At 42.8% G+C, this 25,836-nt stretch overlaps 1 protein-coding gene and 1 long non-coding RNA gene across 7 annotated transcripts in view; one reads left to right on the top strand and one right to left on the bottom strand.

Annotated features, from left to right (window-relative positions):
* The window catches only part of sin3aa (SIN3 transcription regulator family member Aa), a 29,121-nt gene extending 5,829 nt beyond the window's left edge, over positions 1-23,292 (bottom strand). Inside the window, exons 1-15 of one of the 6 annotated variants that reach the window (XM_045212982.1) lie at positions 23,256-23,292; positions 6,647-6,860; positions 6,220-6,381; positions 5,963-6,069; positions 5,566-5,887; positions 5,168-5,419; positions 4,918-5,070; positions 4,007-4,162; positions 3,729-3,818; positions 3,321-3,439; positions 2,902-3,112; positions 2,432-2,548; positions 1,534-1,772; positions 749-932; positions 40-625 (exon numbers count right to left, since the gene is read on the bottom strand). In XM_045212982.1, coding sequence (XP_045068917.1) covers positions 40-625; positions 749-932; positions 1,534-1,772; positions 2,432-2,548; positions 2,902-3,112; positions 3,321-3,439; positions 3,729-3,818; positions 4,007-4,162; positions 4,918-5,070; positions 5,168-5,419; positions 5,566-5,887; positions 5,963-6,069; positions 6,220-6,381; positions 6,647-6,829 — 2,881 coding nt within the window. In that variant the 5' untranslated portion in view covers positions 6,830-6,860; positions 23,256-23,292. Of the gene's footprint in view, positions 1-39; positions 626-748; positions 933-1,533; positions 1,773-2,431; positions 2,549-2,901; positions 3,113-3,320; positions 3,440-3,728; positions 3,819-4,006; positions 4,163-4,917; positions 5,071-5,167; positions 5,420-5,565; positions 5,888-5,962; positions 6,070-6,219; positions 6,382-6,646; positions 6,861-8,864; positions 9,130-11,907; positions 11,980-23,255 lie in introns of those variants that run through there. The other 5 variants (XM_045212983.1, XM_045212984.1, XM_041837661.2 and 2 more) reach the window with 5 other exon arrangements.
* LOC121532023 lies at positions 12,017-24,256 on the top strand. The gene is made up of 3 exons (XR_005994227.2): positions 12,017-12,099; positions 23,525-23,663; positions 23,773-24,256. It is a non-coding gene; the product is annotated as an uncharacterized LOC121532023 (long non-coding RNA).
* The last annotated feature ends 1,580 nt before the right edge of the window (positions 24,257-25,836 follow it).

Here is a 25,836-nt window from a genome sequence, read left to right as displayed (position 1 = left end):
TTGCTGTGTGGAAAGAACAGGTTTGTGCTATGAACTCACTGGGCTCTTTCAGTCTCAGCTGGATGGCAGGGTTTTCGTTCTTGTCTCGCTTGAGGCCCAGCCCCTCTCCCTCCCGGTCACGCTCCCGGATGTCCTCCTCAATCTGCCTCTCCGCCTGCCCGTAGATTCGCATCAGCCGCGAGCACAGTGTCTGGTGAAGCCGCAGGAAGATGTACCAGTTATTGTTGACGTAAAATAGATTGTAGGCCTCGGCGCAACTTCGCAGCTTCTGGGCACCAGTGTTGCAGAAGAGGAGCTTGGAGGACTTGTTTGGGCTACCGCCTTGCGCGACGCAATTGCGCTTCTTGGCCACGCCCTCATCCAGCTCCATCTCCTCTACCTCCTCTTCTTCTTCTTCCTCCACGTCCGAGAGCTCGCCGCGCTGGGTGAACAGCATGTCGGGGATCAAGTGGTGAATAATTTGTTTGATCTTGTACTTGTCCTCCTTCTGGATGCCCGTCTGCCGCTTGACGTGGTGGATGATGAGGGCAGCAGCGTCCTCCAGGATCTGGCTGTCCTCGTAGGTCAAAGTCAGGTGGGGGCCGCTGGGCAGTGCGGTGTTCTCTTCCGACGCCTGCTCCTGTCGCTACACCACAACACAAAAGCACACACTTTTCCACCTACGTGCTATTGCATGACCAGCAACATAAAATTCCCAGGATGTAGGATTATATCAATTTTAACATATTGGAATTCTAGAAAACTCTACCTCGTCGTATATGCTCTCAATCTCATTGAGCAGTGTCTTGGATCGTAGCACCTTGGTGTCGTTCTGTTTGAAGTTGATACCTTGGTGGTCGAGAGACTTCAGGTAATACTTCTCATTTTGCTCCCTCCAGATCTTGTTGAAGCCCCTCTGGGCTTCCCTCCACTCCTCCTCCTTGGTCTTTAACCTGAGGACAACACAGGGGAATGAGGATGTCTTGCAGGAGAAAACCTCAAAGTGTGACTAAGGGAAAATATGAATAGTTTTCAACTTTGATGTAAGAACAGGCAGAGTATGCGCATGCATGAAAGATATAGACCCCCACAAAAGCCCTGTACACTAATACATAAACATTGAACCAACAGTTTAGAGAAACTAGGGATAGTTCAACCAAATTACATGCAGAATACACAATACTGCTTTCCTGGTACAGTTTGAGTTTTACATTTACATTTAAGTCATTTAGCAGACGCTCTTATCCAGAGCGACTTACAGTTAGTGAATAATATTATTTTTTTCATACTGGCCCCCCGTGGGAATCGAACCCACAACCCTGGCGTTGCAAACGCCATGCTCTATCAACTGAGCTACATCCCTGCCGGCCATTCCCTCCCCATACCCTGGACAACGCTGGGCCAATTGTGCGCCGCCCATGAGTCTCCCGGTCGCGGCCGGCTGCGACAGAGCCTGGATTCGAACCAGGATCTCTAGTGGCACAGTTAGCACTGCGATGCAGTGCCTTAGACCACTGCGCCACTCAGGAGCCCGAGTTTTGGCTTGACACTCACCTCTTTAGCACAATGGGAACAGACACGGCAGGGTTCTTCTTGAGCCCATCGATGATGTCAGGGGCCTTGTCACCGTATATCCTCTGGATGGCCTTGCGGTGGATGACCTCCGGGGAGTCTCCCAGCGTGTTGTCCAGGCGGAACTTGGCCTGCTCCTCGGCAGACATACGGGACAGTTTCCTTTGTACGGTCTCCAGCATGCGGATGGTGGCCAGGTTGGTCTCCAGCACCACGTCCAGCTGGAGGTAAATACACAAGGGAGCGTTAGATGACAAGCACAACATGGGCAAGAGAACACAATAGCATAGATCAGGGATGGGCAACTGGCGGCCCGCCAATTAGTCGTGGTCTTAATTCTACTGTTGAGAGTTAGAATAGAATACACAAGGTGCAATTTCACAATTTGGTTGTGCATCAGCAGACACTCAATTGTCAGCAAAGATGTTTTAGATTGGTAAGTTAGTCTAGCGGCCAGCTATCTAAACTTGTAGTAAACATGGTCGAATTACCGACCGGGGTGGGGCCCATTCATCATTAGTTATATTAAAATCTGCAAAAATGTACCTCCACCCTATGGCAAACTGTGTAGAATTGCAGCAAACTTGCTCCAAAACGGCAACATTGGCTAAATGTATAGAATTGCAGGAAATTAACGGTAAAAGCATGAAATGTATCTTCGATGTCACGAGGGGGGCTGATAAAATGGTTTTGCTCGCAGGGGGGTGGGGGGCCTCATGATACGAGTTCCGTTTTTTTGTGGCCCCCACCCCCATCAAAGTTGTCCATCCCTGGCATAGATTGATGTATTTGTCCAAGAAACAGATCGAAACATCGTTTTTTTTATTAATTTGGTGAGAGGACATTTACAGTTTGCGTGGTCGGTCATGGGCTAACTCACCTCGAAGCGTTCATCCTCACATCTGTAGATGTGCTCCTCATACTGGGTCTTTTTGGAGCTCACAAAGGTGGAGTCTTCAGACCAGGAAGGGAAGGACACCCAGGTGTCATTGAGGACCTGGATGAAGCAAGGACACACTAAACATCTTGTGTACATACGTTACACATCTACACATATAAAAAAGGTGTAAAAGAAGACTGTGTGATGCGTAGCTGTGAGGCAACACACCGGTAATAATGCAGCTCCAATATTGCTCTGATTTCACAGAGTAAACCTATAGCAACATGGTTCCGACATCCACTACATTCAGAAAACAGTACACACAGTGAGGAGAGTAACTGGAGATTAATTATTTGTGTGAACAGCTGCTAGGTAGGTGTGGTTAACGGCTGGTGAAAAAGGTTCCCTTGAGGGCCTGTTGAATGGCTGTAGTTCTTAAGATTGACTTCGAGGGGCAGTGTTGCACTCACCTCTTTGCACAGTGGCGTTCTCCCGGTGCACTTGGGCTGCATGTAGCTCTTCGGCAGTGCTCTATAGCTCGAGCCTAGCCTCTTACAGGAAGCATAGTCGATCTCCATGGCGATGCCCTCCATGGCACGCTCCTTGGGATAGCGCTCAGTGTGGGACATTTCCCGGTATCCTAGGAAGTTCTTGAACCAATTGAACAGTTCTGGGAATTTCCTGTCAACGAGAGTGGCCATTTTGTTCAGACTATAATTTGTTTTGCTTTAGCCCCACTTAACAAAGCTTTACTGAATGGATTAAATGAATGCATAACCAGTCGAACATGTCAATGATGTGAATCAAGCCCCGACCAATGAGGAGTGGATTAATCTAGACTTAGTCGGTCACTGACTGAGTGAGGCAGTTTCCCAACCTTGGTACTCACCCCAGGAAGGGCAGCACCAGTTGCACCAGCTCGGCCCTGGAGATGACCTCCTGGTTGAAGATGACCAAACAACGCAGGAAGTTGTCATAGGCCTCTGCACTTAGCAAGACCTTCCGCACCTGCAAAAAGAAAAAAAAGAAAAAACCTGGATGAGACGTCAAGTAAAGACAGATTCAAAAATAATTTTAAAAAGGGCAAAATGCAAGCACCTAATTCCCCCGAAGATTACTATATCATACTGCACCTTCTAAAGCTTTATGGGGGTATTTAGTTCATTACAGCAGGAAATTATAAGCAACTTTTACTCGTTCATATTTAATTCAATTAGTTAAGAACATTTACCTTTCAGGTTATTTAATTCCGTAGCTAATTAAACTAAATGGGGTAGAAAGCCAAGCTCAAATTCACCTTCTCAAAGAACAGAGATTCTGTGCCAACTCCATGTTTGCTGGCCTCTGCCAGGGACGAGTCTTTCAAATTCAGTAACTTGGGCTTCTTCTGCAAGATGGCAAAGACGGGGACAAAAGAGAGTGAGTTCTCAACAGTGATGTAGAAAATATCATGATATCAGTTTATATTGATAAATAATTCAACACAAGCTGTGAATTAGTAGAGCAGCCTGGAAAGCAGCCAGAGGGTAATGCATTTTCGTATCTACAGTGTGCTGATAGAAAAGGGGAGTGTACCTTGACAGGGGGTGTGGCACCTGTACCAGAGTGCATGCGGATCTGGCAGCCGTTCTGATTGGGCCTCTGTTTGTTGTTGAGCTGCGGCTTCTTCGCTGTGCCACCGTGGTCATTCCGCACAGACTCCGCCTTCTCTGCTGTCGTCTTGCTTAACAGCTAGGGAGGACAAGGGACACAACATGGTCAGATAGCTCAGCGGTAGTTGCACCACAATATTACCTCAGCTACTCATTTGAACACCTGCTATCGAAAAGTTACGTCAACCCCTGAATATTCTGTCTGATATGGACTTTTGGGGACAAATATAAATTAATACCTTGAACACACTTTATTAGACATACACTGAGTATACCAAACAATGGGAACACCTTCCTAATATTGAGTTGAACAGCCCCCTTTGCCCTCAGAACAGCCTCAATTCGTTGGGGCATGGACACCACAAGGTGTCGAAAGCGTTCCACAGGGATGCTGGCCCATGACTCCAATGCTTCCCACAGTTGTGTCAAGTTGGCTGAATGTCCTTTGGGTGGTGGACCATTCTTGATGCACACGGGAAACTGTTGCGCGTGAAAAACCCAACAGCGTTGCAGTTCTTGACACAAACCGGTGCGCCTGGCACCTACTACCATACACCGTTCAAAAGGCACTTAAATATTTTGTCTTGCCTATTCACACGCTGAATGGCACACCTACACAATCCATGTCTCAATCGTCTCAAGGCTAAAAATCCTTCTTTAACCTGTCTCCTCCACTTCACCTACACTGACTGAAGTGGATTTAACAAGTGACATCAATAAGTGATCATAGCTTTCACCTGGTCAGGCTGTCATGGAAAGAGCAGGTGTTGTTAATGTTTTGCATACTCAGTGTAGATTCTCAGGGCACAGATAAATGCTTTGTGCTCTACTCACCACCGAGCTGTTGGCATCTGGTAGGAACTGGCCAAACTCCGAGAGAAGGTCCTCCTGGTTCTTGAAGAGCCGGGCCACCTGGGCATAGACCTCCTGCTCTGTCAGGGCTGGGGTGTAGTTCCCTCCTGCCTCCTTAGCATTCCGCTGCTCCTTCTAGAGTTGACAAAGACAAACATTTATATTATGAGTGCTCCAGTTGGAATATTAAGTGATATGTGATCTAAGAGGAACATTTGGTTTGGCTGCTGACCTGGTAGGTGTGCAGGATCTCCAGGAAGGCTTTGTAGATGTCGGGCTGGCCCTGGAAACGGTTCTTGATTTTGTTGACGTAGTTGATGGCGTGATTGAACTCCACAGGCTGGTTATTCTGCAGCGGAGGGGCGTTGGGCGTGCCAGTGATCGGGGTGTGGGGCTGCAGTGTCGGGGATCGGGGGGGGGCATAGGCGGGGATGGACGGATTGGGCTGGCTGCTTGGCGTGAGGGCCGGAGATTGCAGTGGCTGCTAGACAAATACATTCAAACGAACAGATATATAAAAAGCATGTTGGGGGAAAGAACTAACATATTTAACATTTTGGACTGAGAGAACATAGTGGTAAACAAAATATAGGCAAATAATGTGTAATATTTATATATTCACCCACTCACCTTGCTCATCTTGGCAGGGGTTGGCTGTGTGGGAGGGGGCGGGGCAGAGGTGGTGGTGGGGGCTGGCACCTGGGGCTGGAGCGGGGTGGGTGGTCCCGTCAGGGGGATTTGCGAGACAGAGATGCCGTGAGGGGTGATGTGGTGGATCTGACCCGGCGTGGTCACATTGACCAGGTCGTTAGTCGCGACCTCGATCTTGTAGCCCGGTGGCAGGAAGGTGTTGAAGCCCATAATGAGGTCGGGGTGGCCTTTGAAGAGCTGGGATACCCTGCTTATCACCCCTGGAGTGTCAATGCTGTGACAAAAAAGAGAAACATATTTGCTTGAAAGGCAGTTAACTTTTGTCATGCTAGAGTAAGAGAGGCGAAACGAAAATGTCAATAGTGAATGACCTCACCTTTGAGACTTGAACTCCTTCATGATGTCCAGGAAATCATTGTAGACTTGAGGCTGGTTGCCAAACTGCAGTTTCACTTGGTCCAGGTAGGACAAAGCATCTTCCACCTGAGAGAAAGACATCCATGACTCTTTGAGTCTGAGCACTGTTCATCTGGGTCTTATGTGATTATATCTCAGATAAATATATAAATTGCTCTCATTAGGTTGGCCTGGAAAACACCAACCGGGGGGTGTGGGGGGGGCAGGAGGTCTCACCTTGAGCCTCTGGAACTGCTGCTGGCCCTGGGCTGACGCAGGGGGGTGAGCGTGGCCCTGCATCACAGGGGGCCCGTGGGGCTGGACTGCTGGGCTGTGGTGGTGTACAGCTGGGCTAGGGGCGTGCCCATGGCCACTTGAGTTCTGTGGCACATTGGGGGCCTGTAGGGGGGCCAACAGAAGTAACTTAGGACTGGATCATTAGGGTGTATACATGCATATAAAGGCATTTCTTTTTTGGGGGGGAAATTACTGATTGTTTGATAAATGACGTTCTTGAATTGAATTATCAATTGTTAAATAATTCCAAAGTGTACACAGCCACAGAATATCACTATTAGGGAGGTTACCGCTCATTTATGATTAAAAATAGCAGTTCAAAATGAATGAAACTGTAAACCTTGGTTGTGTGTGTAGCACTGTGTACCTGGTAGCCCTGTGGGACAGAATACTGGATGCTGCCTGCAGTGGGCTGCATGCTGTCGGCCACGGCCTCATACGCGGCCGGCGCCGGGGCCAGGACGCGGTGCTGGAGAGCCTCCGTGCTGCCGGGGAGGCGCCGCTGTTGGGACGCAAATACCGGTTCCTGTTCCTCCAAGCGACGTTTCATTTTGAACTCATGCTCGAGGGGGCTGAAAAACCTGCGAATGAAACAACTTCAGCATGGAGTCCGGGTAGTCATGGATTTACGGGCCCGTTTTTTTGTCATACTCGCGCAAAAATAGTAAACACTATTAGTGTTTACCTTCTCACTTAAATGAAGACAAAGGTAGCGTCAAAAATATATGTACTATCAGGTAGGTAGGTATACGTTTTGCAAAAAATGTAAGCCTAAACTTAATACACAAACAGGTTGTTTTATTTATTTCAAACATCCATAATAATATGCTATTTAGCAGACGCTTTTATCCAAAGCGACTTACAGTCATGCGTGCATACATTTTTTTGCGTATGGGTGGGTCCCGGGGATCGAACCCACTACCTTGGCGTTGCAAGCGCCGTGCTCTACCAGCTGAGCTACAGACGACCACATCCTGGGAAGAAAGTGTGAGCGTGCCAGTTGTCATTTGAAGCTAAACATGGACATAAAAAGACGACTGGCACGTGTTGAGACAATGTTATAATACTATGTAGACTGAAAACAACCTAGCAGCCAAGGCATGCTGCAGAACTATGAATTACGTAATCGAAACGACACTACAGCACTTGGGTGTATTCAAGACATTACGCCGATTCTGTTGCAAAACGTTTTGCAACAGAAACCGTTTACTCCTAACGGAAAATGTTATGCAACGAAAACGAGAGTTTCTATTGGACAAATTCAGGTAGGTTCCTCCCCGTTTCGTTTGCTTCTTAAAACGGTAAACGGTTTCCGTTGCAAGAGGTAATGAATACACCCCTGATTGAATGTGGCTGAGTTGCTACCTTCCATTCAGATATAGCTACCGTTGTAGTGATTTCTTTCCAGCAATTTCGCATGACAGAAAAATAGTCAAAATATCATGACATCTCTACTTGGTTAGTCTGAATAGTGTTCTAACAAATATATATTATGATGTAATAAAATAGCTAGCTAAGCAGCTGGGTACCATTTCGGGACAGGCTCCTGTAACATAATGCTGCATTTGCTATGCTTAGAAATAGCAAGCTTGCTAGCAAAAGTTTAGCTAGCTAACGTTAGCTATATTTAATTAATATTCCAATCCATCTGTGGCTAGACACGTCGTAGGCTATGATGACTAGACCACTAGCTTAATATATGACCGGGTCCATGTTTTTGGTCGGTGCCACATACAACCTCGGCTGGACGACTCGCAAACTAGCCAACATTTAGTTAACTTAGCAAGCGTCTTCAATCAGGTAGGTAACTAGTTGCCAACACACTCCAAGCTAGTTAACTAACGGCTTATGCTGCTGTGTAGTTTGATTGTAGTCACATGCCATGTCACATGTGACTAGCTTGCTAACAAAACAACCAGCATTTCCCAAATAAAGGCATTGCGAGTAAGTATAAAGGGAACGGCTCATATGCAAGTGTATTGGCCACAACAATAGCTTCGGCCTTATTTTGAAGTCGAAAGTAATGGCCAGTCCCCTGCACCCTCCCCCTCTGCTTTGCGGCCTGTCACCATTTCAGAACACCGACCGCGAGAAGCTGAAGCGATCCAGAGTGTGCCCGCCATTGGAAAACGACTCAAGTATTAAGTGTTTAGAGAAAACATACTAACTAGTTATCATGTTTTCAAATTCCATAGTTAAGACCACCACAACAAAAGATGGGACACTAACGGTGCCTTTTAAAAATGAGCAAACTACCAGTTGTAAAGGTAGGTTTGTTAGTTAGCCAAGCTGTCTTGCTAGCATAATACAACAAACAACACATTGAGAATCGATCCGAGTGGAGCACGGCAGGCTAACTAACTACAGACGGTAGCGGTGCACAATATTCACATGCAAATCGGGATGCTAGCCAAGTCACCAATTGTTTTGCCTAAAATCTTTGCTAAAGAGAACTTCAGCAGTGACTTAAAGTCCCTTTTCCCCACACCAGTTTCCCTGAAGTACTAGCTATATCAAAGTTGCTATCGGGAAATAGCTAATTCAAACGAAACAATATTTTTTAATTATTGTCAAATTGAACTCACCCCCTGCCCTGGTAACACAGACTTGAACAGGCACGCTAAAGTTGCAGTCAATTCGTGGGTATGAACTTAAACCTTTGAAAGCCGAAAAGACTAACAGGAGCATGCATATACTTTTGTAAATGAAATAATTTAAACAGCTATAAGTATTTTAACAATCGGTGCCCCGGACCGCAAAAGGAAAATCTTCGTCGAGAGAAAACAACCTCCGCTCCGTTCTTAAGGAAGAGGCGTGGCCACGATTGTGTATTTCTCTTTTCCACCCACTGAACAATGTTATTGGTCGGCGCTCGAAAGAAGCGGCAATGTGGGATGGTATTGTAGTTATTATTGGCAGTTTGAGAAGTCCATCAAATATTAAGCACTCAAAAGGGGTTGTACTTTCACCCGCCACTCTGCACTCAACGTTCGAAAATTAGACTGAACAAAATGCTCGGGAAATAATCAGAATGTTTGTAAACAAAGCCATTCTGGTTGTTCCGGGTTGCAAGCGTCGGAAAGCTGCACTCGAGAACGCAAATGAAACCATATGCAGACCACCGCCGTACTAACTAGATTATCTAATGAACAATTAATATACTCTTAACATCTCTATAAAATCATCAACACTACTCTTGTTATCAAGCCTCCATTTTTCTATGTTAGCTAGATAACTAGCTTGCTTCGTTCAGAGGAAACGCTAACTACAAAGTTACATTGCCATGGTTGCAGCTGACCTGTATGCTAGTCAGAGCCATGTATTTGTATGTATTTAAATTATATATATATATATATATATATAAATGTCAGCTCACTCCAATTGCAATGCTGGATAGATAGCTAATCTGTTCCATATATGAAAATAGCGCCTTAACTGACTTTATTTAATGTTCACCCACCCACATTGTGCAGAATGAATGTAGCCCATCTGTAGCACCCAACTACCTAGTTAGCGGAGTTCCATTTATCACCCTCCTTTTTCAGCTATCTTGTTTGAAGACCTAATGACCGACCACAAGATGCCTGCCAGTGGGTGCGCTAGCTAAATATTCCTGCCTCAGCCATTACATTGGCTATCTTGTTAGCACGCATGGATGAATGCAGATGTCCGTCAAAGCAAAGACAACCCTCGTTTTCAATGAATAAGCTGGTTTGGTATCTACAACAGCACACACATATTTCCTTACCCGATGCCGATGGTTCCATAGCCTGCCATACTGGAGTTGCTGAGCTGGGGCTACAAGGTTATCAGAAAGCTACTTGTCTGGCATAAGCTACAGCCTATATGTCGACATGTAACGTTAATCATGGCAATTTTAGAGTTAATGTTATACACATAAAATAACCTCTGTTTAAAATACATGACATTTACATTTTAGTCATTTAGCAGACGCTCTTATCCAGAGCGACTTACAGTTAGTGAGTGCATACATTTTTATTTTATTTTTCATACTGGCCCCGGTGGGAATCGAACCCACAACCCTGGCGTTGCAAATGCCATGCTCTACCAACTGAGCTACATCCCTGCCGGCCATTCCCTCCCCTACCCTGGACGACGCTGGGCCAATTGTGCGCCACACAATGGGTCTCCCGGTCGCGGCCGGCTACGACAGAGCCTGGATTCGAACCAGGATCTATAGTGGCACAGTGCCTTAGACCACTGCGCCACTCGGGAGACATTATTATTGTTTGACTATGATATCCTTCATCTGATGGGGTGGGTGGGGGGGGGGGGGATTCATTTACCTGTTGATCTACAAACACTGCATATTAGCTATACTATTGTAATGTTATACCTCTGAAATATGACAAATTATTCACATTAACACATAGTATCAGTGACAAAATCCCCCCCTTCCCTGTAACATGGCGGAAACTCACGCTTGAGCCTTTTACTCTCGGTTGTGGTCCACCAGCTTCAAACAGCTGAAAAACTATATTTTTTGTTATTTAAAATATATTTAACAGCGATTTAGATGGTACAATGATTCCCTACACTATTCAGTGCTTATTTTCTCACAAACAGAAATTTTACATTTTTGCAACCAGCTTGACCCGATTTCCACTATATAAACACAGCCACAAAGTCTTCTTCTGTGGTATTATGGCGGCCCGCAAACAAACGTTGAAGGTGCATGCCGCCACATACTGTACGTGTAGTGAACGAGGAAAAAAACAAAACTGAGAAAGTGGAAAAAAACCAACATCATTTACAATACAAAAATAAATCCAAAAACACATCCCACTCCTTCAGTCATAGTCCAAATCACATCCCTACACAGGCTCAGCAGGGGCCTGTGAGGATGGAACGTTCGTAGACAGGTTTCCTTGTAATGCCTCTGCTGTAAAATCCCTGGGTCCCAAAAAACATTAAGCCGCACTCACAACACTGCCTATTTTCTCTGATTTCCAATACGTTTGCACCTTTTTTAACATTTAACATAACTTTACTCCCTTCTTCTACTCTTCTCAACGCCTCGGGATAGGAGACACGCTGGACAGGCCTTACTCTTGCCACCTCTGTCTCCTTCACCCTAACAGGACACTTCATGAATTTGGGCGCATGCTCGCCACTACAATTGCAGCATTTCGCCTCAAATGGCATACGATACTCCTCCCGTCTACATACACTTGACACATGTCCAAATAGTTTACATTTATCACACTGCATTGGTTTGGGCACAAAGGCTCTTACAGGTCACATAACCTAAATATACATACGAAGGAAGAGACTCTTCTTCAAATAACAAAATAATGGATGGAGTGGTCTTCCTTACTACATATGGGACAGTCGGCGTGCATCAACCACTGCATCTACTTTTTCAGTTACATCCCTTGCACTAACTTCTAGCGCCACTCCAGAGATAACCCCCTTGTTATCAACCTTATCCAAAGCATCTATGATATTCACTGAGACATCAAACGCATCTCCCAGGGTCCAAAACCATCACTTATAAAATAAAATAAAATAAAAATCCGAGCAAGGCTTTATACTAGATTCCATCACCACTTGACTTCTCTTATTTCCCTTCTTGTTCGCCACTCCAATGCATTTCTTCTCACTCACCTCCACTCAACGCGCCATCAGTTTCAAACGAAACATCCGCCTCCCATATTCTCCTTCTCCCTGACGCGCTGTCTGGGTTGCGTTTCCGGCCCAGACACAAAATCAAAACAGCTTTTCCATTTTGGCAATCGATGCCGCCCTGGTGGGAGAAATCAAATAGGCGAATATCTCAGCCAATCACAACACTGGTCGGTAAGTAATACTGTGAAACACTATCATTCCACTATTACTGCAGATATATTATGTACATTTTCTGAAATTACACAATGAAAAAACACAAAAAATACTATGTGTAGCGCCACTATTCAACAAGGGACTGAATGCGGAACGACTGGGAGTGAATGGTAGCAGCAAAACGTTCGCAATCAAAGTGAGAAAGAAACTTAATTGTAGTGAATTTCAGCTAACTACTCAGCGGTCACATAACATAACTGCTTTATTGTCAATCTGTTAATTTAGACATTTTTTAAATAACGTTGTCTTAACCTTCCCATCTTCAACCTAGGCTTCAAGCTGTTCGGTGTGGAAGAGTGGCAAATTGTGGGGACCAGGTGTCCAAGGGTGCGTTCGTAAATTCAATGTGGCTATCTACTCCGATTTCAGAGCACTCGCGTCTGAGTGTGCCAGAGCACAGAATACCTGATGAATTTATGAACGCGCAACACCCGTTGAATATGACCGATGTCAGGAAACATCGGCAAAAAAACGCAATTAAATTGCTGCTAGCAGCAGTTAGTCACCAACGCTCTAGATAACATGTAAAACAGCCTAACCATCTCTGCTTGGGCGAGTAAAATGATCTGAGTGACGTGTTCTCTCATTTGTGTCTGGAAGTAGCTAGCCAACTTAAGCCAGTTAGCTTGGGGAGGCTAAACGGACACGCATGGTGCCCAAATGGATGACATATGTCGCCCAGCTGAGAGTAGTGTGCAGACGAATGGATTCGGTTCAGTGAGTTGTCCTAATAAGCCCTTACCAGCTAAAGTTTAGGCTGGCAACAGCATGGCGCTAGTTAAAACTTGTAAAAGAAAGTATCGTTATGTAGATGGCCAAGGGATCAATAACTTGTAGTATTGGTCATTATCTGGATGTGATCGCCAAAGTTCCCTTTAAGCTGCGCCCACCTCCGGGTCTGCGGCGCAGAATAAATGACATGCTGCGCAGACACAAGAGATTGAACTTCACTGAGTTCACCCCGTTAGTTTGCACTATATAGATCAACGTTTTTTTCTGTTATTAAATCAGCCATTTTTAAATTAAACAAACCAAAACAAATCCTAACTTAGTAAGATTGAGTCTTATTTTGTTGTAGCAGAGCAAGAGCGCAACGGAGTACAATTCTATTGGCGGTGGTAGCCCTCGAGCGGTCTTTCAATCACCCGCGAATGAATGCACTTTTTTAGATCAGTTCAGATCATAGCCGCACGTTTGTTGAAATTCTTTGCTAGTTAGCGAGTTATTAGCCCAGTTATAGACACGTATAGGTCAGTAATTGGGAGTTACTGCTTCCTACAAGAGCACAAAACGTGTAGGCTACATTTCAAGATGTCTTTGAAAAGCCAGTCAGGTAAAAAGCTTATGTCTTAATTAAAGGGGCAGTGTTGTATTTTGAGACAAGCTTGACTATGCAAATAAGCCAATAAGCAGAGGGGTAGCTTACATTGTCTAATTCTCTGTATGGTAATAATAATTAATTGTATTTTGTAAGTGGTTTCTTGCATCATACAACACAATACAATTTACAGTAACCTATTTGGCCTATGTCATTAGAGAACAAGTAACAAAACATGAATTAATGTCAAGCCCTTCATACTATAAACATGTTTTTAAAAGTTTCATGTAATGTAAGCCCGCATTGAACACCACATATAGGCTACTGTAGGCTATATCATAGAAATCAAAAGCTAGTAACATGTAAAAATGTTATGGGATTTGCTCCATTGGTTTTGTTGGTAGGCCTACATTATACTCAAATAGCCACAATAGCATATTAGCTACGGTTTAAAACTGTAAGGGTACAGCCTCAGTGTTCACTATAAACGTGCACCGGAAGTAGCAAATTTCTCACAATGTTCAAGTTTCCGTTCACAAGACCAAAAAATGTGCCCAGTGCCCCCAAAAATTGGATGGAACATTGGTGGTCACAATCTCCAATTTGTTCCATCCCACTTGATTTTATTTTGTAGAGGATAGCAGCCTACATGAAAAATAACTTGTAATATTGGTACCATCTGGATGTCACGTGATAGTCTTCACTGCTCAATGGGGACAGTTTTACAGATGCAAGCCGACAACACAAGTAGTATGGGTCACCGTGTCTTTAGCTTCCGCTTGCCGTAGTAAGAAGAGGGAAGTAGCTAGATAGTGTAGCCAATATAAGTCCAGGGTGGCAGCTAAAGCACATTTATTGTAGTGATTTTCACAGAAAATGTGCAACTACGGCATAACGTCTAACGTGACATAAAAACATTTAAACTAACAATTACTCCGGTAAAAACTGAATGATTCCAACTTCGGCACACAAATGTCAAATTCTCGCGGAAGTTTCTAGCCACAAGCATAAACTAGCTAGCTGGGAAGGGCTCATCAGGACGACTGACTGAACCAAATCCGTTAGTCTCCACTCGTCTCGCGCTGCGCGGCAAACGTCATCAGTTTGGTCACCAGGCATGTCTGTATAGTCTCTTTCAGAGTGGTGAGAAGGATCTCCACGGACCCTTAATGTCGGGAAGTAATTTAGCTATTCATTGTAGCCATTGGCGCTCTGTAGAGTTTTCTTGTGTCAATTAACTTGACATTCCAGGATTACACATTATACTAATAAAGTCTGATTTAATCAACAAATACGATAGTCAATTAAAAAAAGGTTAATGGTACAAGACTGTGTACATATCTGGCTGTGTTGGCAGAAATCACTACATATCCCATTGAGCCAAGCGGGGAGAGACTGCCCGTTGTTACCGTTCCAAGACCAGTGAGAAGCAGTGCTTGACTTGGGCAGGAGCTCACTGGAGCGGAGTACCATCACCTAAAATGTTCTACTGCTTGAGCTCCTGTTCCTCTTATAGAATATTAGCTCAAAAGTATTGTGGCGTTCCTGCACCTAAATATAAACCGTACCGGCACTCAAAATGCGTACCGGCACCTATTTCAGTCCAAGTCAAGCACTGGTCAGAAGCGTCCAGCAAACCCTACGCTAATGACGGCGGTGGATCTCTAAACTGAACTTGGACGTTAAGTAGCAATGATATCCTTCGCCACCTCATTTCATGAATATGCATAGTCATCTCGAGACAACTCCGGTAATGTGTTTTTTTCTCAAAGTTGCCGGGATGTCATGTGTCCTACTTATATCAGTACACTCGTAACAACTTGAGAATTATAAAACGTATATATTCGATCAAATAAACCTCAGTTAGCAAATAAGCCATTCATTTTTTGGTTGACCATATTCAACTCATTGACTGCCATACAAAAACTCCTTGATTTGTGGGCGAAACAATGCCACCTGCTGGAGGGAGACAGATTTTCCGCAGAGTTGGGCCTCTTACTTATTTTTTATTTTTCTTTTTTTGACATTTGAATTGACTTTATGATTTGAAATCATGACACACAGACCTCTAATAAAGACCGGCTAACGTTTTGCCCTGACCTTACCAATGAGTTATATATTGGACCTTACCAACATGGGGGTTCCAAATTACATACGTTTTTTAAAAATTTAAATTTAATTTTATATTACATTTCAAATTACAATAACAAAAAAACAGAACATCACTACATGTATATTTTCTCTGAAGAAACATAAAATAACATTAAAGGTATGAATAAAACCACTACACATGAATTGAGTTTCAAAAGTTAAAGTACCTAAAATAAAATTAATTAGATAAGGTCAGGGGTTACAAATGTGCAAACCTATGATAGAGTTGTAAGAATAGTTTTTTTGTTTGTTTGTTATTTATTAATTCTAGAGATTTTATTAAATATTGGATTTCAAGTAAAAATATATTGCATTTGGGGACAGATTTCAAATATTTGTTTTTGTATATATAAAATGTACAAGAGAGAATGAAGAAATTAACAACTAATTCAGTAGTTTGGTTTTCATTTGAATAATAACATATTACATCTTTCATTGTACATACATGGGTCTTATTAATTAAATAAAAAATGTAGATACTTAACTCACTCCAAAATAACTTCACAGAGTCATACTCATAAAAAATGTGTAAAATAGTTTCCCCTTCTTTATCACAGAAAAGGCATTTGTCCTCTAAGTCCATGAATTTAGACAAGTTATTGTAAGGGTATATTTTGTGCAAGATTTTAAAGTGGATTTATTTTACTTTGTTTAATATACAACATTTGTGAGGGAGAAACCAAGCTTTCTTCCATTCAATTTCAGTAATATATGCATTCCAGAAGAATTTCCCTCAAGGAGAGATCCTGTTCTTGGAGTTAAAAAGTTATCTTAATAATGTATTATTACATTTCTTATCCAGCAGGGGGCAACCTTCTAACATAAGTTATGCATCTATCTTGACATGTTCTCCAAAACACAAATGAGATTTCATTAATTGAGTAAGTCCTGAAGGTATTGCTTTGGATATAGAATTACATTCTTTATAATGTATTGGATAGTTATATTTTTCTAAGAACTTTCTTTAAGAGAGTATATTTCCTTCTTAATCAAATAAATCAAGCACAAATATAAGATTTCTTTCAAACCACTAAGGGAAGAACAAAGACCTGTTTTTAACAACAATATCTTTGTTGTTCCACAGAAGTGCCTTGTGTGGGGAGAAGTTGTGGACATAAAATAGTTTCCAGGCTTAAAGGGCTTGTTCATGAAATTCGGACAGTTTGATGGGTAATTTTGCTGGAGAATAGTTGCACTTCCACAAAAATTGAAGACCACCCAATTTCATAAAAATATGACAAGGAATGAAGTACCATATAGATTCAGAGCTAAGCATACGTATTTTTATCCAGTTTACTTTAAAGGTATTGTTGATATCAATGAAGTCTAGTACTTCAAGCCCACTATCAGCTCTTTGGTTTGATATTACAGACTTCTTAAGTTTGTGTTGTTTATTTTTCCATATAAAGTCTAGGAAAGTTTTGTTGATATCCTTGCGGGTTTGATCAGCTACAAAAAGGAATAGAGCAAGGTAGACAAAATGTGACAGAACCTCTTGCTTTGGACAGTAAACCCTTCCAATAATAGAGGTCACGCTGGAGGAAGTTATTAAAGATGGACTTTGTTTTCTTTCATCTCTGAGAGAAATTGAGATGTTGACGGACAATATGGTGTTTCGCCTTGTGCACCCCTAAATATTTCACATTATCTTTCACTGGTACAGTGAGGGAAAAAAGTATTTGATCCCCTGCTGATTTTGTACGTTTGCCCACTGACAAAGAAATGATCAGTCTATAATTAATGGTAGGTTTATTTGAACCGTGAGAGACAGAATAACAACAAAAAAATCCAGAAAAACGCATGTCAAAAATGTTATAAATTGATTTGCATTTTAATGAGGGAAATAAGTATTTGACCCCCTCTCAATCAGAAAGATTTCTGGCTCCCAGGTGTCTTTTATACAGGTAACGAGCTGAGATTAGGAGCACACTCTTAAAGGGAGTGCTCCTAATCTCAGTTTGTTACCTGTATAAAAGACACCTGTCCACAGAAGCAATCAATCAATCAGATTCCAAACTCTCCACCATGGCCAAGACCAAAGAGCTCTCCAAGGATGTCAGGGACAAGATTGTAGACCTACACAAGGCTGGAATGGGCTACAAGACCATCGCCAAGCAGCTTGGTGAGAAGGTGACAACAGTTGGTGCGATTATTCGCAAATGGTAGAAAAACAAAATAATTGTCAATCTCCCTCTACATTCACATTTACATTTTAGTCATTTAGCAGACGCTCTTATCCAGAGCGACTTACAGGAGCAATTAGGGTTAAGTGCCTTGCTTAAGGGCACATCGACAGATTTTTCACCTAGTCGGCTCGGGGATTAGAACCAGCGACCTTTCGGTTACTGGCACAACGCTCTTACCCACTAAGCTACCTGCCGCCCCTCTGCCTGGGGCTCCATCCAAGATCTCACCTTGTGGAGTTGCAATGATCATGAGAGCGGTGAGGAATCAGCCCAGAACTACACGGGAGGATCTTGTCAATGATCTCAAGGCAGCTGGTACCATAGTCACCAAGAAAACAACTGGTAACACACTATGCCGTGAAGGACTGAAATCCTGCAGCGCCCGCAAGGTCCCCCTGCTCAAGAAAGCACATATACAGTGGGGAGAACATGTATTTGATACACTGCCGATTTTGCAGGTTTTCCTACTTACAAAGCATGTAGAGGTCTGTAATTTTTATCATAGGTACACTTCAACTGTGAGAGACGGAATCTAAAACAAAAATCCAGAAAATCACATTGTATGGTTTTTAAGTAATTCATTTGCATTTTATTGCATGACATAAGTATTTGATACATCAGAAAAGCAGAACTTCATATTTGGTACAGAAACCTTTGTTTGCAATTACAGAGATCATACGTTTCCTGTAGGTCTTGACCAGGTTTGCACACACTGCAGCAGGGATTTTGGCCCACTCCTCCATACAGACCTTCTCCAGATCCTTTAGGTTTCGGGGCTGTCGCTTGGCAATACAGACTTTCAGCTCCCTCCAAAGATTTTCTATTGGGTTCAGGTCTGGAGACTGGCTAGGCCACTCCAGGACCTTGAGATGCTTCTTACGGAGCCACTCCTTAGTTGCCCTGGCCGTGTGTTTCTGGTCGTTGTCATGCTGGAAGACCCAGCCACGACCCATCTTCAATGCTCTTACTGAGGGAAGGAGGTTGTTGGCCAAGATCTCGCGATACAGGGCCCCATCCATCCTCCCCTCAATACGGTGCAGTCGTCCTGTCCCCTTTACAGAAAAGCATCCCCAAAGAATGATGTTTCCATCTCCATGCTTCACGGTTGGGATGGTGTTCTTGGGGTTGTACTCATCCTTCTTCTTCCTCCAAACACGGCGAGTGGAGTTTAGACCAAAAACCTATATTTTTGTCTCATCGGACCACATGACCTTCTCCCATTCCTCCTCTGGATCATCCAGATGGTCATTGGCAAACTTCAGACGGGCCTGGACATGCGCTGGCTTGAACAGGGGGACCTTGCATGCGCTGCAGGATTTTAATCCATGACAGCGTAGTGTGTTACTAATGGTTTTCTTTGAGACTGTGGTCCCAGCTCTCTTCAGGTCATTGACCAGGTCCTGCCGTATAGTTCTGGGCTGATCCCTCACCTTCCTCATGATCATTGATGCCCCACGAGGTGAGATCTTGCATGGAGCCCCAGACCGAGGGTGATTGACCGTCATCTTGAACTTCTTCCATTTTCTAATAATTGCGCCAACAGTTGTTGCCTTCTCACCAAGCTGCTTGCCTATTGTCCTGTAGCCCATCCCAGCCTTGTGCAGGTCTACACTTTTATCCCTGATGTCCTTACACAGCTCTCTGGTCTTGGCCATTGTGGAGAGGTTGGAGTCTGTTTGATTGAGTGTGTGGACAGGTGTCTTTTATATAGGTAACGAGTTCAAACAGGTGCAGTTAATACAGGTAATGAGTGGAGAACAGGAGGGCTTCTCAAAGAAAAACTAACAGGTCTGTGAGAGCCGGAATTCTTACTGGTTGGTAGGTGATCAAATACTTATGTCATGCAATAAAATGCAAATGAATTACTTAAAAATCATACAATGTGATTTTCTGGATTTTTGTTTTAGATTCCGTCTCTCACAGTTGAAGTGTACCTATGATAAAAATTACAGACCTCTACATGCTTTGTAAGTAGGAAAACCTGCAAAATCGGCAGTGTATCAAATACTTTATCTCCCCACTGTACATGCCCGTCTGAAGTTTGCCAATGAACATCTGAATGATTCAGAGGAGAACTGGGTGAAAGTGTTGTGGTCAGATGAGACCAAAATCAAGCTCTTTGGCATCAACTCAACTCGCCGTGTTTGGAGGAGGAGGAATGCTGCCTATGACCCCAAGAACACCATCCCCACCGTCAAACATGGAGGTGGAAACATTATGCTTTGGGGGTGTTTTTCTGCTAAGGGGACAGGACAACTTCACCGCATCAAAGGGACGATGGACGGGGCCATGTACCGTCAAATCTTGGGTGAGAACCTCCTTCCCTCAGCCAGGGCATTGAAAATGGGTCGTGGATGGGTATTCCAGCATGACAATGACCCAAAACACACGGCCAAGGAAACAAAGGAGTGGCTCAAGAAGAAGCACATTAAGGTCCTGGAGTGGCCTAGCCAGTCTCCAGACCTTAATCCCATAGAAGATCTGTGGAGGGAGCTGAAGGTTCGAGTTGCCAAACGTCAGCCTCAACCTTAATGACTTGGAGAAGATCTGCAAAGAGGAGTGGAACAAAATCCCTCCTGAGATGTGTGCAAACCTGGTGGCCAACTACAAGAAACGTCTGACCTCTGTGATTGCCAACAAGGGTTTTTCCACCAAGTACTAAGTAATGTTTTGCAGAGGGGTCAAATACTTATTTCCCTCATTAAAATGCAAATCAATTTATAACATTTTTGACATGCTTTTTTCTGGATTTTGTTGTTGTTATTATTCTCTCTCTCACTGTTCAAATAAACCTACCAATAAAATTATAGACTGATCATTTCTTTGTCAGTGGGCAAACGTACAAAATCAGCAGGGGATCAAATACTTTTTTTCCTCACTGTATATTCTCAACAGATTGGTAATTTGAGTTATGTATGGACAATATTTCACATTTATTTAAGTTAAGTTCCAGACCAGAAGAGAATGATTTGATAATATTAAGCGTAATAGCAACTTGATCCTTGTCTTTTAGAAACAGAGCTGTATCATCTGCTAATTGAGATTTTTTATTAATTTTCCAAATATTGAAATACCTTTTTAATTCAGGGTTGTTTCAAATGCTAATAGATAGTAATTCTACAACTAAAAGGAATAAGAAAGCTGAAATAGGGCAACTCTGGCGTACACTACGGTGAATATAAAATATTTGAGATGTGTTACGATTATTCATAATATAACTATTCATATCTTTATAAAACATACTGATAACAGAGACAAAGCTAGTCCCGAAACCAAAAGTGTACAATTAATGTATTAGGAATTTGTGTTCATTTGTATCAAATGCTTTACAAAAGTTGAGGAATAAAATAGCCTCTGAGTCAATTGAATCAGTGTAATCAATCAAGTCTAAAACTAACCTAATATTACAGCTGATGTGGCGACCTTTCATGAAACCAGTTTGGGTTTAATTAATAAGGTGGTTTAGGCCCATTTTAAGTCTATTAGCATATGCTAAAGTTAACAATTTAAAATCTGTATTTAATAATGTAATAGGTCTCCAATTATCTATGAAAAGGGGATCTTTATCAGGTTTTGGTATTAAGGAAATAACCCCTTGTTTCATGGTAGTGATCATCTCACCCATTGCTAGGCATTCTTGGAACATGTTGAATACTGGTCCCTCTAAATGTTCCCAAAAGTGTAAATAACATTCCACAGTAAAACCATCTGTTCCAGGTGCTTTGCCCTTCTTCATACCGCATCTCTAATCTCTACTATAGAAAACTCATCTTCACATATGGATTTGAAGTCATCACCTCTCTTCCTCTGGCTAAACTCATGCGTAGATACACGTAATCGGGTCGTCTCTCGCAGAACAGCGCATATGCAATCCGTCAAAGGCACTCCAATATAAAGTTGTTTTTTACGAAAATGAAAACGTGTCAGTTTGTCACTTTCACGTGGTTGGAGTAATAACATGTTCAACAAGACATTGGCTCAAATCTAGGTAGTGCCTTTATATTTCGACAAAATTAACTATGGAATAAAATTTGACTTTTCAAACCCTGGCCTGGTCTGTTTCGCAAGCGTTCCCAGAAGTCTCGCGATGTTGCGCCTCGGTTTAGAAACTGGTGGAACTTCCAAAATAAACCATCACCCACGGGAGGCGGAGCTGAAACACTGCCAGGGATTCCTTCCTCCACCCGAGGATTTACAGCAGGGATTGTATGACAACGGTGCCAGTGTACAGAATCCTAGACATTGACCAGTGCACACATTTTACTTCGTAAAGAACGTTCTGAATCGTCTTTTGGCATCCTTCTGCTGAATACAGTCAAACAGGGGCCTCGACTGGATTCGCCTATGTGACTTATTCAGACTCGGAAATAGAAGCACAGCTAACAGTTTCAAACGACGTAGGCAGCAGATCTATAATGTTGTCAAACACATACAACTATATGGCTATTGCTACAGCAGAACATTTTAAGCATGTAGCCATCATTAAGCTAACCAGCTAGGACAGAGCAAGGACCTTTCTTAAAGTTTTATAGGATTGACGGCAGACAAGTCTTGGTCTCCCTCGATATAGCTAGCAGATTGTAACTGGAGCATCACATTAGCCCGTTACAATCCGCTCACTATCCTCGATAGTGGTTGACCATAACAGTAACTGCAAAATCCCAAATGCTCTAGGCTGCGCTGGCTGGTTCGATATGGCCCCTCTTACTTTTTCCACCGAACAATAACAGGAACGATTGTGAAATGCTGCGTTCTAAAGCAACTATATTATTGCCTCGGTTGCGGTAGATTTGGCACTCGCAGCGAGGACAATGGTTGAAACCTGACATGCAAGACTACACAACAATTTAGCTATTTTCAGATATCAAGAGCAGATTTCGTTTGAAACATGCAAGTCAGTTGCCCTCAACATTCAATGCCAAAGTCAAATGGGAACTATTTGATGAAACATTGTAAGCGTCATTACAATTGAAGTTCCAGGAAATTCCGTGTCAAAAGCAGTTTTAAATGTAAAGGAAATGCCTTCGTTTGAGCTTCTTGATCAAATTCTTTGGTTACTTTGATAGTCGGAGTAACATGTCCTATTCACCACAACTCCCTCCCCCTGCCGATCCATTTGCAAACTGTAGCCTATACATCCAGGTCTGCAAGATCGGCTACTACATATAAATTGTTTACACTTCCCGAGAAGTAAAACTAATACTATATAACCTAATTTACATTTAATTCGTGTTCTTTCAGTAACAGAAACGCACACTATGGGGACATTTGGCTTGCAACCTTGTCCTTATAATTTTGGCCGTTCCTTTGACATTATCGCGTAAACACCAATAATACATTTACAATAACAAGATTTATAGCCTACATGCGCTTAACCTTCCCAATCCTTATGAACGTCATATATGGTTTGCTATATGAAAGCAGCAACATTTATTTTTGCTTTACCAGCTGTTACATACCTAGGAAAAAGAATCTTCTCACTCCGGATTCGTGTTTGTAACAAAATAGTTGGGCACGCCCCCCCCTCCTTTTGCATTGGTGTACACTTCTTACGTCATTTGTGTTTAAATATTACCCGCCAAACTGTTACCTGGTAGGCCTACTTTTTTTATGACCTCAGGTTTGCTGGTCTAGTCTAAGAAATGTAATAGTTTGAAACATAAGAATTTGGTATGAACTTTGTTGATTAATACTTTTTTTATTATCGATATACATTTGATTTTGTCAGTAGATTCTATCCAGATTTATAAGCTATGGCAGAAGACTGTCACCTTGTGACAATAGAGAAAACAGCGAAAGATGAAGACCTTGACGGTTGAAATGTTACCATTCTTTATTAAATAATAGCCTTTGGGAGCAGCTAAACAGTGAGCAGAAATTACTTTTGTTTATGCATCTTATACCATATAATTAAATGGTACATAATGTAGTAATAAATGTATATTCTCAATTAGGCTACCCTCCTTTCACTTTCAGGTGGATGCCACCAGGTTTCCTCCAAATGAAGAGCATCTTGATTCAAGCAAGCCTAAATTATAACCATGGATTCAAGACATGAGACATTACACTTAAAATGCATAGAAGAGCGTCTGCTAAATGACTAAAATGTAAATGTAAATGTAAAAGCCTCTGCTACTTTTAACTGCTGTGATATCTTAAATCCATGCAGACTACTGAGAAGTGACACTTGGCCATAGGCTACTGCTGTGTTGGAGCAAAAAATAAAACCTGTGAGTTGAATCTGAGTCTGTGCAGTAAATGCAATTTTATTCACGTTTGTCCAATAATACATTTTTTTTTTTAAAAGTAAGAAGTAAGGATAGTATAAATGCTCATTAGGGGCGACCTCTTCCCTGTGGTGATAACATTAGGGCATCCCTTCATTGATGTCCAAACCACTACTACTGGACCAGTGGCGGCTCCTGAAAAAATTCTCAGGAGGGGCAATTTTTCTGATGATTTAGGTGACCTACACACATTTTAAAAAAAGATATGTCCAGCAACAACATGAAGACAGGGGCAGCATATAAGTCAATACCAGAAGCATTTATTGACTGATCTGGGGAGATGGATTCCAGTTTCTGTGACAGATTATAAATAATCTCTGATGCCTTTGTTATATTAGCTTTTGGTTGAATGTACTGTCGTAGTAAATATATAATGTTATAGCTTGGTCTGACTAAAATCTTGTGCATGACCCATTTTGTGTTGGGCGTTTGTTTTCAATCAATGCTGTTCCTATCCTATAACAATGGACAAAAGAGTCCTATCTTGTCAGCCTTGTCAGCAGGTGGCCAAGGACAACACCCACGCCATAGGTCTCTCAGTTCTTCCAACTCACGAGTTCTTGCTCTGAGGACACACATCATCACTGATAACACACACACACACACACACACATCATCACTGTTAAACACACACACACACACACACACATCATCACTGTTAAACACACACACACACACACACAAAAATCCCCTCTCTTTAGGCTGAACATTTGAAGACAGAGAACCCGACTCAGAGCCAATGCAACAGTGGAGGGGACCTCGCCCAACTCATCAGGACCAATCAGAAGATCAGAACTACTAGATTCAACCTACATCATTTATTGTATAAAATGTCAGCACACAATGTTTTCGGGGCTCTCTTCAGATAGCTCCCTAAGAGTTTGACGAACGAGTCCGTGCACGCGATTCCAGATATCTTTACCTCTGAATAAACTGCCTTTATTATACCATATCCACCCTGTCCAAAGTCTCTACTTGGTCTCAGTTCTCCAGTAAACTTGTGATTATCAACAGTACACAACGGTAACAAACAATTGGGGGAACTCACGGGGCAGATAGTAAGGTCGCAGTGACACAGAAAGCAGTTCAATGTCGGGGCTCGGGGGTACAGAGTCGCTCTCTTACCAGGATCGATTTTCCCTGTGACTGTCAGATCGAGGTCCGCTCCGACCAGGGTGAAGCCGGCCGGCTCCACTTCTCTGTCCGGGACTCTGTCATCCAGCCAAGTCTCCCAGCTGTATTGGATTCCGCTGCCAGCAACGTTTTCATTATTTAGTCCGTTCGTAGCGGGTATGTACACGATCAACAAGATCAGTCCAAAACCCACCACTGGAAATCCATGGTTGGCAGAATGTTTGTAAACTAAGTGTACAAATTAAAAACATAAAATAACGCCACTAAGTGTACAAATTAAAAACATAAAATAACGCCACACTGCAGGTCGCAACAGAGACGCTGCTAGCCGCTATTTGCTTAGTTACGTTCATGGTTACGTCACGTATGACGAAAGCGCGTAAGTGCAAGCCCACAGACACCCATAGAGAATGTATTGAAAGCTTTGAAATTTGAAAAAAATAGATTTTACATGACAGGCTATGAGAGACTTCTGGGCGATTTTCAACCTGACTGAAATCGCCCAAAAACGGGCGGGGCCATTTGAAGCACGACTTTAGCCTGATTTGACATTTAGTGGCAGTCAGATCAGATTACAACACTGATAACTACTGTTGCCGTGATATAATTGATTAGAAAA

This window comes from Coregonus clupeaformis, unplaced genomic scaffold (genome assembly GCF_020615455.1).
Source record: "Coregonus clupeaformis isolate EN_2021a unplaced genomic scaffold, ASM2061545v1 scaf0067, whole genome shotgun sequence".
Taxonomy (NCBI): Eukaryota; Metazoa; Chordata; class Actinopteri; order Salmoniformes; family Salmonidae; genus Coregonus; species Coregonus clupeaformis.
This window is presented reverse-complemented; position numbering and strand designations above follow the sequence as displayed.